The sequence below is a fragment of the Colobus angolensis genome, unplaced genomic scaffold (assembly GCF_000951035.1).
Source record: "Colobus angolensis palliatus isolate OR3802 unplaced genomic scaffold, Cang.pa_1.0 Scaffold32, whole genome shotgun sequence".
NCBI lineage: Eukaryota > Metazoa > Chordata > Mammalia > Primates > Cercopithecidae > Colobus > Colobus angolensis.
Genome location: NW_012116488.1, coordinates 10,836,659 through 10,850,460, shown reverse-complemented (window position 1 = coordinate 10,850,460; position 13,802 = coordinate 10,836,659). Strand labels below are relative to the sequence as shown.

Genomic DNA, 13,802 nt, shown 5'->3' with positions numbered 1-13,802 from the left:
AGGGATTTAAACAAATTAGCAGTGCGATTGAGGCCAGGGATTGTTGAGGCATGTGTATATTTAAAAACAACTTGGTCAAACAGCACAAAACACTGGTTGTCTTTTTCCCATAGACAAGAATGTTTTTGGCATGTTGCTCCAGCCCTGGCTGGGAGGAACTGCTTGCTTGATGTGTTCTCATCAAGGTTCTCAGAACAAGTTCTAAACACAAAGAAGCCAGTATTCCCAGCATTGTGCGGGCTGGCAACTGCAGGACACTCAGCTCAGAAAATCTGATAACTTTTGGGGGCTCTTGGGAAACCAGCAGCTCTGAGTCTCCAGGCTGTTGACCCCCACCTGACCAAGCTCACTCCATGCCCTGTCTCACACACAGTGGTAGAGAAATGATAAGATCTGAAGGTGACTGTAGGGCTCTTAAAAAAAATCAGAGTGAAGGCCAGGCACAGTGGCTCATGCCTATAATCTCAGCATTTTGGGAGGCCAAGGCAGGAGGATCACTTGAGGCCAGGAGTTTGAGACCTGCTTGAGCAACAGAGACTTGTATCTATAAAAGATAAAAAATTAGGTGGGCATGGTGGCATGCACCTGTAGTACCAGCTACTTGGGAGGCTGAGGCAGAAGGATTGCCTGAGCCCAGGAGTTTCAGGCTGCAGTGAGCTGTGATCACACCACTGCACTCCAGCCTCAGTGACAGAGTAAGATGCTCTTAAAAAAAAAATCAGCGTGAAGAGGGCAGATGCTCATGTGGAGCCCAAAGACACAGGTGTCTGCACATGATGGAAATGGAACCTGTGCAGAGTCCATGCAAAGTCTGTGCACCAGGCTCACTTTCATGAGTTGCTGACTGCTGTTCTCCAAGGAAATGCCTGGTGAGAGCCTGATGAGAGCAGGGCACAAGATCTGTGGAGCTCAAGGGGATGCTGGTATCTCATGTTTGGCTCTCCCACACTGGCTGTTAGGGGAAAAGAGCCATAGCAATTTTCAGCGAAGAACGATAACGCCCACGCCAGCTCCCAGCCTTCCACCACCGAACCCAGATCCTGGACCTTGTCATTAGGGTGGCCCCCTCACCAGTTGGATGGGACAGAACAACCTGCTATTTGGGGACAGTTCCAGATGGCAGCTGCTGGCCCAAGATGTTAAATCTTCCCCAAATGCTGTGTCAGCAGTGATGATACAATGTTGGGGAAGGAGAAATAACACACCTGGGCCTCGCAGAATTTTGTGCAGTCTCATTTCCTGGCTGAGAACATCCCGATATACCAGGCTGACTGGAAGCTCCTATACAGCCCATTTCTGGGACCTGAGGGTACAAGGCTCCACAGAGGAATACAGGTGGGGAATGCAGTGGAGACCCCCAGGAAGGTGTCTCCACTGTCCCTTCTCCAAGCAGAAGGGAGAGAGAGGCCATGTTTGAAAACTCCAGAGGCTTCTGAAGTCCTTCTGGAGAGTTAAGAAAATTGGAGCTCATGTGAAAGCATTCTTGTCATACAACTGCCCTCCAATGGCATGACCACGGAAGAACAGCTCCTCGCCAAAGCAGCCATGATGGATTCTGACATTTTCGTAACACACATCTGTACTTGCTAATTCTGACTTTTGTTGGAGAGATGAGCCTCCATGGTGTTCTGAGTCCCTAGCGATGGGGGTTGGGGAGGTTAGCTGCAGCAGCTGAGGCTGTAGTTTTGTAGTAAACTTAACTGGGAATGACGATGGCTATCTGGAGGTCATCAACTAGCAGGGCGACTAGTCGTTTCCTCTTTCTAATCCTCAGTTTTTCATTTCTTAAATGAGGCACTGAACGCTTACATAATTCCTGAGGTTTTTGAACAGTCTATGACTTACAGAGATCAGCTACATAGGCTGCCCCCAGTGCCTCTGCCTTTCCTCTGTTCCATCCTGACAAAGAGCAGGCATGCACTGCGTGGGAAGAGGTGGGGGGAACTATGCTGAACCCCAGAAACGGAGAAGCCCATGTTCCGGGTGGCTGCCCAAGGGGCAGCAAGAGTGTCCTGCTTCCCAGCCTTGGTGGGAGAACATCTCCCCACAAAGGTCAGGTCTGACCAGGAAGCCCCGACAGCCCGATCATCAACTATGGCAAGATACAAACTTCGACGAGAAAATGTTGGCCATACTCAACAGAGAATCCACGCTATTTGTTTGCTGGCAAACACCTATGTGGACTACTTATTTCTTTATTTTTGAGATAGGGTCTTGCTCTGTCACTCAGGCTGGAGTGAAATAGCAGGGTCAGAGCTCACAGTAACCTCAAAGTCCTGGGCTCGAACAATTCTCCTGCCTCATCCTCCTGAGCAGCTGGGACTACAAGTGTATGCCACCACACCCCGCTAATTTAAATTTAACTTTTTGTAGAGATGGAGTCTTGCTATGTTGTGCAGGCTCATCTTGAATTCCTGGCCTCAAGCGATCCTCCTGCTTTGGCCTCCCAAAGTGCTGGGATTATAGGTGTGAGCCACTACTGTGCCTAGCTAGTTTTCTGTTTCTTAAATGAAGCAAGGTAAAGAAAACCTAGAACCCACAGGACCACATAGACTGTATCTTTGGGGAGGCAGGAGATCTAAGATCATTTACTGAGAATAGGAAGCAAAACCAGGGGGAAGGAAGGAAGGTAATAACTAATCATGGCATTCAAGCAGAGCTTACCCATGCTATTTAACCCTCTCCTGCACTTGGCACAGCATTACACAAAATCACTTAGCAGGCCACAGCTCAACAGGATGGATGTTGCTATAGTCCCAGCTGGACTCAGGGCACGTTCACAGACCAGTCAGAGAAGCATGACCCCCAAGCAACTAGTGAGAAAACTCAAATGGGGTTTATGGATCAAAGTGGTATACTGAATGCATGAGCCTGTTTCTTCCCTCATGAAACCCCATGAAAACAGGAGCAAAGGAATGAAAATTGCATTAATACAACCATGAACACAGAGGGATACAGAAGAGAACAGTAAGCAAGAGCTAGCAACCTATCGATGCAAGAATGGAACTGATGGAGAAGTGAGCAGGGCGGGGGATCCTAAAACCACATGCCTGCAGAGGGGAGGCCACAGAGTGGTCAGCAGAGATGCCCTGTGGCTTCCAGGAAAGGCTTGGGGATTGGAATGGGAGGGATGGGGTGAGACATGGGGCTGAAGACCAGGGCATTTGTTGGCTCAGAGGTCCCCTGTCCTTCCCATGCAGCCAGATGACCACTGTGCTCCTACTCCATGGAGAAATCAGAGCAGCTCCAACTCAGGGACGCCAGACACAGCAAAGGTGGAAGCAACTCAATGGAAGTCTAAATATTCACGGGTGATGAGGCTGCCTGCTCAGCGGTCAGAACTCGGGCACACTGAGTATAGACCAGGGTCTCTGGATATGGTCCTACAGTTTGTGCAATGCACAGAGGCACCTGGCTAAAGGGGGCAATCGGGAGTTAAAATCTAGCCTTTTCATTGTTCTTCAAGCATTGTCCAAGCTCAGGGCTGGGTATGTCTGGAGGAAGGGGCAAAAGGTGTCCTCTGCCAGTCAAGCCAAGTGCTCATGGGGACTTCTGCCCAGATGGGACACTGTTTTTGAAACAACATGAGAGTTCAGTGTAGGCTAAAAGCAGCCCTGTGTATGGCCCTGTTTCCCAGAAAGGAGAGTAGTGGGAACATCTCTAAAGAAACAGAATGAGCCCCAGGGAAAACACCTGCAAATATTGACATGCAGCATTCTCCAATGATAAGTCTAGGTGCCCACCTGGTGACCCTAGTGGAAAAGCTCACCAGTTGGCACACACAGCTTTCAATCAGCTTTTGGATGCCCCTCACTACTTTTTTTTTTTTTTTTTTTAGACGGAGTCTCACTCAGTCGCCCAGGCTGTAGTGCAATGGCGCCATCTTGGCTCACTGCAAACTCTGCTTGCCAGCTTCACCCCATTCTCCTGCCTGTCTCCTGAGTAGCTGGGACTACAGGCGCCCGCCACCACGCTTGGCTAAAATAATTTTTGGGTATTTTTAATAGAGATGAGGTTTTACCGTATTAGCCAGGAAGGTCTCAATCTCCTGACCTCATGATCCACCCATCTCGGCCTCCCAAAGTGCTGGAATTACAGGCGTGAGCCGCCCGGCCAGGATGCCTCACTCTTAAACATGAACAGATCCACAGGATCACCAGATATTTGAGAAAAATTTACAACACGAAAGGCAGAGACTGAGACCAACCAAAATAAAGGGAACTCAGAGGAAATGAGGGCAACACAGAGAGCAGAAAAGAACTTCCCCTCAAAACACAATCATTAACGTCCACAGAGAGACAAAATCTGCATTTACGCATCAAGAAAGGGACACTATAAAACAAAGACAGGACAATGACCAAAGGTTTTGTTAATTTGCAAAATAAAAATTCAATACAACCTTCAGATTGGGAAGATAAAAATGAGTAATTCTTCTTGAAAGCAGATCGGAAACAGATGAAAAACAGAAAAGATAAAAATATTATAGCATCAGCCTGGGGGTAGGAGAGGGTCCAACATTGAAATAATAGGTGGTCCAGAAAGAAAAAAATGTAAATAATCAAAATAAACTTTAAGAAATTTCCCATGAAGCCCCAGCACAAGGTTTAACACCCAAGATACAACACCATCATGACAGTTCAGAACACCAAGAATAAAGAGATCTTAAATGTTTCCAGGGAGGGTGGATAAAAAATCTAAGTCACATGTAAAGGTATGGGACTCAGAATGGCATCAGAAATCTCAACCAGCACACTTGGGAGGGGTTAGGAGACGGTATTATTTTCCACCTGTCATTCTGTGCTCAGCCACACTTCTGTTAAGGGCAGAATACAGACATTTTAAGTCATGCAAAAATCTCAAAATATTTACAACCATATTTACTTCCCATGTTCTCTTCCTCAGGAAGTTATTAATGTGCCACACCAAAAAAAAAAAAAAGAAAAAAGAAAAGTAAAGAGAGAGAATGACAAATTAAGGGGGACATTTGGAGGAGAAAGGACATGTAACCATAACACACTGCTGGGCTTGGGAGTCAACAATCCTTAAGTGCTCCAGGTAATGTCAACACCTAATAGAAATGTACTAAATGATGTGATCTAGCTATACTGGAAAACCAAAATACGGTATGGTAAGAGTGAAATCCTCATCTACTGTGATAGCAAGCCAGTAGGTGTTTCTAAATTAATTAAAACGTAAGCGTAAGCACGTGATGTAGAAATGCAAACATAAGAGAAGTGAAAGTGGTTACTTCTAAGCAGTGAGACTTAGGGGGCTGCTAGTTCTTGTTAAAAGCCTTATTGTATTTCTTTTAAATTAAAAAAAAATTACAAGCAATGGGGTGGTTTGTCCTGCAGACTTCCACATCCATTTTCTATATCCAGCTTCTTCCACAGAAGCCCATACTCAAATGAGATTTCTTTTTCCTTTTCAAAAAATCAGTTGACTGCCAACCTGAACCAAATGACTTTTAGGCGTCTTGCCAGTGGATGTTTTAAACAATATTACAAATTGTAATAGGTGAGAAAAGAATCCTGCAGAGGTTTTTCTGAACAAGGTCTAGACCCATAAAATGAAATGATTCACATTTTGGTCGGCTCTTCCCAGGCTCTTTGAGCAACTAATTTAGGCGAGGACTGCATGGTGCCCAGGGTTATAAACTATCACACACATAATCTTTATTATCTGTACCTCTGCGCTTTCATTGATGCCAGGGAGCTCATTAATTAGCTCATTTTCCACGGGGCTCTTGGCCTTCCAGATGGAATCACTCCAAGCTCCCAACAGCCTTCTGCTTGGAAGGCTGAAATTCTTTCAGGAGGGGAGACAGACTACAATCAGACTGGTTTAGAGGCCAGATTTGGGCTGTCATCGACTCAGATGTGCTATGTAAATTCTTCTGGCCATGCTGGAATTCTGTGAACTTGAAACCCACTGCTTGAAATGAGCAAGTCCTTGGCTAGCAAAGAAAGAAACGCGATTCCTGGTATGTCAAATGACAAGCTGTTGCAGCCGTCAAGGGTATTTCAGAAGGAATCGAGGATGAGCTTGAAGGTGAATAAGACTTCCTCATGGGAAAAATACAAGAACAAAACAAATGTCGACAGTTGGTCTAAAATTTTTGGTTTTGTTTGAATGTGGACATTTTAATCTAGTCATTTTATCTTTTTCTCAGGACACTGGGGTGCCCGGTGGAAGTTTCCTACAAGGTGACATCAGGTGCCTGTGTGATCACTGCAAGTCTGCCCCCGGTTGGCTGTACGATCTTGGTCACGCGGCTCTGTCTCTCTGGGTTCAGCTAGACAAGATGCTCTCTGAGTCCCCTCCTGACTCGTTCGTGATTTTATAAGGGTTGCCTGGTACATGCTTTCTGAACGGGAGAGCAAGGGGAGGAGCAACTGATACAGAGACTCGCCACAGACCTGAGTCTTGGCAGGAAGGAGAGAGTGGAGGGAGCCCGGGGCTGAAGAAGATGGGGGGCAGGGGTGCTAGAGATGCCTATCTTCTTTCACAAACCTCCTGTGCTGGTCTGCTCCCAGAGTACTGTCCAGAAAGCCTCTTCAAGAAACCCATTACAAGTGACCACAAAGGATGCCCGTGCCAAGACGTGCATTCTGAGGCAGATGTGCACCAAAGCTTTGCGGGTAGGAAGTTGCCGCACCACCCAGCTCCAGCACCGGTGGGAGCTGATTCCAGCCCAGCCACTCCTCATGGCTTTTACAGGGCCCTGCTGGGCCTTGAGGATCTGGTTTGAAAATCATGGCTTTATCTCAATCCAATCAATGGAAAACTGAATTTCAAATGCATGTCCCCTCAAACAAACAAACAAACAAAACAACAACAACAACAACAACAAACCAGGGTGAAAAAGAGCACACTGTGGCTCTCAACACAGCTTTCACCTTGCTCCCCGGATTCTGCCATTCCCGGATGTGCTTGCACAGAGCCAGCTGCTCAGATTTCCCCAGTGAATGCAACCAGTTACCAGACTGTGACAGGTGCATGGACCCCAGTACCTTCTCTCAAACATCCATGCTTGGAGGAAAATGTGGCAGCTTTCTTCCCAGCTGGGGCTCTGCCTGGGCGCCCACCCTCTTTCTCATCAAGCAGCCCTTCATCTGAATCCCAGTTCATCTAGGATGTGAACCTGCATGTGGGGTGTGCTAAGATCCAGGCGGGCTAATGATCACTAATGATGCTTCCTATCCAACCCAGCAAGGCACACAAGGACAAAGCCCCACCTACAGATCCAGCTGCATGCCTGAGTTTTGAGTACACAGCCAAAGAAAAAAGCATGCTCACGTCGTCCAGGAAAAAAAGGAAACCTGGGGAAAACAAACACAAAAACAAAAAAACCCACAATAGTGAGAAAGGGGGTCTAAGTTTCCTCGGAGGTCCTCAACTGTCTGTAGAAGTGCCCCACCCAGAACCCAAAATAAAATGAAGTACCCTGCCCCTGGTCAGGGTCCTGTCTTTTTTATTATCCAGACACACGTATCAGAGTCTGTTAACATCCAGTTGTGGGAACAGCAGCAAGCAGTACACCAGGAGCCACAGGAAGAGAATAAAATACATCATATCCGGCTGCTGGACAAGCTGTGTCAGAGAGTCGCTCTGCGGGCTGTGGCTCCCCGGAGACATGGTTCCTCCTGAGCTGCTGGCCTTCCTACAGAAGGAACACAGAGGAAAGGCAGTTACCAAGCAGGTTCCCAGGAGAGTGGATCCCACCCAGTGCTACCCGTCTCTCCCCGGCCCCCACTCCCTGCCTGAAGACCTGAAGGCTCCCCAGCACCAGGTCCAGGTAGGCCCCACACTGTGTGTGCTGACCCAAGCCAGTGGGTTGGGCCAACAAGACAGTCCCTCGAGCTTTTGCACACACTCTGTTCATCTCCATAACATCAGGTGGGAGGAGCTAGCAGCGCCATTCTGCAGATGGACACACTGAGGCTTTCAGGTGGAGTGACTTGCCCAAGGCCACGGGATTACTTGGCGACAGAGCTGGCACCTAGGCCAGGTCTCCTGGGACACCTTTCTTGATGCCACAGTGCTCTCAGAGAGTGGCATGGAGTTAGATACTGATGGTTCGCTGCTGTTTGTAACAGAGGGGACCCCATAGGTTATCTAAGGGATGAAGCATCCCTGATAGTAGATCATTTTAAATCATCTATCAGAAAGAAACAAAGACCTCTCCCATTCCCCACAGTTTTGTTTTGGCTTTGGAATATTACCTTTAAAATAGTTACTAGATTTGATTTCAGTCAGATTTACCTTCCTGCTTTTATTTTATAGGCGGTAGTGTTAAAATGCCATTTTGGTTTTGCCTGGTGGACAACAGGGAAGCCCAGAAGGTTTTGCCTGGTGGATAATAGTGAAGTACAGAAGATGCTGGAAACCAACCCCAGACCTGAGTTTCCAGAGGAAAGGGTGAGGTAGGGACCGTGAGCTGGGGCTGGCGCCTCTGCTTGGAGCTGCATGTAGAGAAGCCTGCAGTGTAAGCTTCTTAGGGGGTTTCGTACCATGTAATGGAGATTACGAGAGGCTAAAACCACTTGTCCCAGTACTATCTCCTGACGGCAGGAGTGAGGGGCAGGGTGGGATTAAACATCTGCCGCCATCTACATACTGAATGATAAATACCCACATGATGGTCTTTTTTAAAAAGCTATCCACAGAAACAATTTAAACTACATACTTTTTATAGAGACAGGGTTTCTCTCTGTTGCCCAGACTGGTCTCAAACTCCTGGCCTCAAGCAGTCCTCCCTCCTTGCCTCCAAAGTGCTGGGATTACAGGCATGAGCCACCACATGCAGCCTAAACCATATTTTTTATTATAAAGGTAATAAATGCTCAATGTAGAAAACTGAAAACATGCCTGCATTTCTCAACTTTATAGGTTCTATTTTCTTTTTTTTTTTTTTTTGAGACGGAGTCTCGCTCTGTCGCCCAGGCTGGAGTGCAGTGGCCGGATCTCAGCTCACTGCAAGCTCCGCCTCCCGGGTTTACGCCATTCTCCTGCCTCAGCCTCCCGAGTAGCTGGGACTACAGGCACCCGCCACCTCGCCCGGCTAGTTTTTTGTATTTTTTTAGTAGAGACGGCGTTTCACTGTGTTAGCCAGGATGGTCTCGATCTTCTGACCTCGTGATCCACCCGTCTCGGCCTCCCAAAGTGCTGGGATTACAGGCTTGAGCCACTGTGCCCGGCCAGGTTCTATTTTCAACATCTCTATCTCATAAGAGCAAAAAGGATTATTTTCCTATGAGCATGTCCAGCCTAGTTGAAAGCTTGAATTAGTATTTCCATTTCATGGCAGGGGAAAGGAGCTGTCTTGCTTCTTTTTTAGCAGCCAGAGGGATGGGGTTCTAAGGACCACACTCTTGGGTGTTGGGTAATATTCAGACAGAGGCTTCCGATTCCAGTAATCTAAATCCTTCCAAGCCAATTCAAATCTGTGGTGAGTAAATAAAACTTTTTAAAAATAGAAACATAAAGCAATTCTATGACTTCAACAGGAATGGGGATGTCTCAGAATTGTAAGAGTTTGAGAAGTTTTTCTGGTTCCCTATGTTTTAAATGGGCAGGTTTCCAGCAATTCAGCAACATTAGGCTAGGCCAGCAGTTCTCCGACAGCAAGAAATACTTTCATAGACTTCCTGGCATGTTTGCTTTCCCTCTTCATGTCTGCTCTGATGCCATAAAACTGTAAAATCAGCTCAGTGAGCTTCTGAGTATTGTACCTGCAGTGGCGACAGTGAACAGACAGGCGTCAGGGACTACAGCATTGCGGAGGAGGGGGACATACAGCCTCACAAGACCACCACCTCTTCTCCTGCCTGGCCCTCCCTTTGCTAACGACCTTATACCACTAAACCACCCTATACCGTACACCACTCATTTAAACAAAGCAGCAGGCTCAGAACCCAGACCCGTCTTTAAACTGACTCATTTTCAGAACCAGGCCCTGCCCATCAGTGTTAATTAATATCTATTTTTCCTTTCTACTCATATTCAATTTACATCATTTTCTCTGGAATAGTTATTTCCTTGCATTATCCCAAATTATTAATACTGCTATCAACAGAGCAGTGGGAGAAGAACCACCCCGTAAGGCAGGCTGCAGAATGGAAAAACATTTTATTACAAGCCCCACAAAACCTGAAGTAAAGCCACCAACCTGGTTAACATTCGGTTTCTTCTGTCATCCAGATCTGCTGCGTTCCTCAACTGAATATAGCTAAAATGATCCTACAGTGAAATTTATAAACAAAACCCCCGCAACCCAATTAGTAAAGATGAAATCTCTGAAACAGAAAATAAAACGATTTTAAACACACAAAGCCGAGCATGCCGTGCATTTCTCAATACTATCAGCACCTAGATCCAAAATCAAAGCACTACACAATATACATTCCTCTATTTCCTCCCCCAAGCCCCTCCCTTGTGAGCAAGAGAATCCCCACCACCCGGAACCCGAATTGGGGTGTGCTGCTCCAGGTTCTAACACATCTGGTACTAAGCACGTGAGAGTGTCCATCGGACCTCCACTCATGTTGCTCCTCTGTCTTTGAATGTGATCTTTCTGGGTGTGTGTGCGGGGGGGTCCAGGCGGGGCGTCTGGGATGCGTTTTTGTAACAAAGAGGCCTTTGGGCTTTAAAATCATCACTTTATTTACATCCCTTATTGCCCAAACCGGACATCCGACTGGACTGTGCTTAATGACAGGGTTTCAATTTGCTTGTCTTCTATCCAAAAGTATAGCTGTTGCACATCAGTAATTTCAAAGCTCTGGGCTGGGGAGGAGGAAGGATGGAAAAGAATTGATTAGCAGGGGCCGTGCAGAAAAAGAAGACATTCACATACTAACCGATTCCGAAGACCTATTAGTATGTCGTCGAATGTAAATGCTGGAGTCACTGTGACTAGTCCTGAAAAACAAACACACGTTTTCTGTTGGTACCACCTGGAGCTCTTCATGGCTCAGTTGTATGGTCACCCCCATCCTGGGGCTTCCACATATGGATTTGGGCAAGAGCGACGACTTCACACCCAGGGGCAGAAATGAGAGATTTTATCTAATACCCCTACTTGGGTTGGAGAGTGCTTACAAATAGGATGGATATTAGTGACACACACACTGGGCCCTCATCTACAAGAAAAAACGAAGTCAGGATTTTAAATAGAAAGCAAGCCGCATATGCTTAAAAATCATAGCATTTGGACCAGTAAGTAACCCAAGCATCCCGATGTGTTGGGACTCACCAGAGGTTCTCTGTAATTAGTCAGACCTGGGCCTAGACCAGGCTGCCCCGACTCTCTACCTGCGTCTGAGGTCCCCATTAGTCAGACCTGGGCCTAGACCAGGCTGCCCCGACTCTCTACCTGCGTCTGAGGTCCACAATGTGCAAGTGGGAATGCCTGCCTCGCACTTTTCATGTTCCACCCAGTCCTAGCGGAATGGAGGGTGACATCATATTTCCTTGAAGGATGGAGCCCTGCCTTCAACCCCTGTGGCTGACCTCTTTCTCCCTCCCCTGAAGCCCCCAGGCCTAGCAGACTCCATTGCATAGTGGCTGCTCAAGGATTCTCTGAGCATTAACCTGCTTCCGGGGAAGCTGAGCAGTTGGGCAGATCCCCTGGGCTGTTTGTGCAAAGCGTTCACCGGCACTGACAGCAGAGCCCAGCGACATGTGAAGATCATAGATGACTGCTAGACAGTCACACCCAGGGGCAGGGACAGGCACGCTGGAAGTCAAAGGCCAAATGGGCAGCAGCCTTCCGTTGTGCCTTGGCCCTCCTCCGCCTGCCTCTGTTTCCCCAAGGTCCAGGCACAGAAGCAAGGCAGAGGGAGGTGGAAAGCCAGGCACCTGCCAGCAACTCCTCTGGCTCTGTCTGTATGGGCTTCTCCCTGCCCCTCCCCAAATGCGTATCTCAATAACTTTCTGTGGCAGCTTGCGTTACTCATGTTATCACAGGCAACAAGGGGGCACAAAAAGAATGTGGACTGTGGAGTTGCACACATCTGAGTCCAAGACTCCCTAGCTCTGCCATCTCCTAAGCTGGGAAAGTGACCTGGCCCCAGACCTTCTTTGTCTGCCATATGAGGCACAGTCCCACCAGTGTGTCTACAGGCGACATGAGAATGAATGAGAAAATGAGTGTGAAGTGCCTGGACACAGTAAGGGCTTGATAAACACTGACTGACTATTGTGATGATGAGAGATGGGGAGAGACCAGGGTCTTCTGATTTTCAGCAGTTACACATTTTCCCAGGGACAAATCTGGCTCATCTGGTGGCCCTGGAGTGACAGAGCAGAGGTGTGCTATGAGATTCCTGTAGATCAGTTAAATCTCATTATCCTCCCCGCTCCCTACTTCTCCCAAGCTAGATCAAGCATCCCTACTTCCTTGGAACGGGAATTGTGGAAGAAGCCATAAGGTTAATAAGACGTCCAGCTTCCACGTGCCAGACGTTAAAGATCTCCTTTGTGGAAAGGTGGATATGCTTGAAGTCCTTGAGATGCTTATAAAGTGAAGTTTGTTCAACTGCAGTTGTCTGGGGGCCAGAAGGCAGCCAACAGAGGCTCCACGTCTACCGCGTTCACCCCAGTACCTAGCTATGGTTCAGACACTCACTGCTCACTCACTGCCAGCTTCCACTCAAAGGTTTGAAGAGTGAGGAGAGAAGGCAAGCTTCCCATCCTTCCCATTTTGCTCCTCATGAGGTCTGGTAATGGTGAGGGTGGGTGGGGGAACCCAGGTGTAGAGAATGAGGAGTGTACACGAAGCTGTGTTTCCCTTGCTGTGCAATCCCATGCCTGCACCTCCCACCCCAACAAATCCGAAACTGCAAATGACTCTGTAACTCTCCGGCTCCACCTTAAGGGTGAAAAGAGAGGAATAAAATACCTGGAAGGAATGCAGTGGTCGCTAGTGTCTTCTTCTAGGTCATCTGAGGATTCAATACTTCCAGGTGCTACAAATAGTGAACTTTCTACGTGGTCCACATGTTTCCTTTTTTCCTTTTTCTTACTACTGATGGATTCTTTCGTTACATTTCCTTCTAGGGGGTTTGCTATGTTTTCCGGGTTTGGGGATTCCTGGGACTGAAAGAACAACCAAATCCAAGTCAGTATGTCATACTGCAGTGTAAAGTAGGTGACACCACCCAGCAGTGCTCTGCTCAGGCCCAGCCAGGGCATCCCTTCCAATTCTGCCTGTTCCCTGATCCTCCTCATGAATCCCCTGCAGCACAGCCTGCACGAGAGACAAGTCCCCCCCAACTCCCGCACCTGGTACAGAATTCAAATTCTACAAATTGATGGAGTTAAAACAATATAGGTTCTAGAGTCAGCAATCTGATTTCAAATCCTGGCTGAGTCAGCTCTGCGACCCTGAGTGACTGATGTTATCTTTTTGAGCCTCAGTTTATTTGTTGGTGAAATGGGTATGATAATTATTAACCACGTCGCACTATTCCACAGGATTTCCTATAAATCGTGTCTCTAATTAGTTGTGTGTGGTGGTGCCTGTGGTCCCAACTACTTGGGAGGCTGAGGTGGGAGGACTGCTTGGGCCTGGGAGGCAGAGGTTGCAGTGGGCTGAGATCATGCCACTGCACTCCAACCTGGGTGACAGAGTGAGACCCTGTGAAGAAGAAGGAAGAAGAAAAGAAGGAGGAGGACGAAGAAGAAGAAGGAAGGAGGAGGAAGAAGAAAGAAAGGAGAAGAAAAAGAAAGAAGAAAAAGAAAGAAGGATAGAGAAGAGGAGAGAAGAAAGAGAGAGAGGAAAGGAAAGGAAGAAAGAA

At 47.5% G+C, this 13,802-nt stretch overlaps 1 protein-coding gene across 1 annotated transcript in view; it reads right to left on the bottom strand.

Moving 5' to 3' along the window:
* Window positions 1–7,457: 7,457 nt before the first annotated feature.
* CLMN (calmin (calponin-like, transmembrane)) overlaps window positions 7,458–13,802 on the bottom strand; it is a 130,257-nt gene continuing 123,912 nt past the window's right edge. The window contains exons 10-13 of the mRNA XM_011951516.1: window positions 12,905–13,101; window positions 10,863–10,923; window positions 10,172–10,242; window positions 7,458–7,663 (exon numbers count right to left, since the gene is read on the bottom strand). Coding sequence (XP_011806906.1) covers window positions 7,495–7,663; window positions 10,172–10,242; window positions 10,863–10,923; window positions 12,905–13,101 — 498 coding nt within the window. The 3' untranslated portion in view covers window positions 7,458–7,494. The remainder of the gene's footprint in view (window positions 7,664–10,171; window positions 10,243–10,862; window positions 10,924–12,904; window positions 13,102–13,802) is intronic.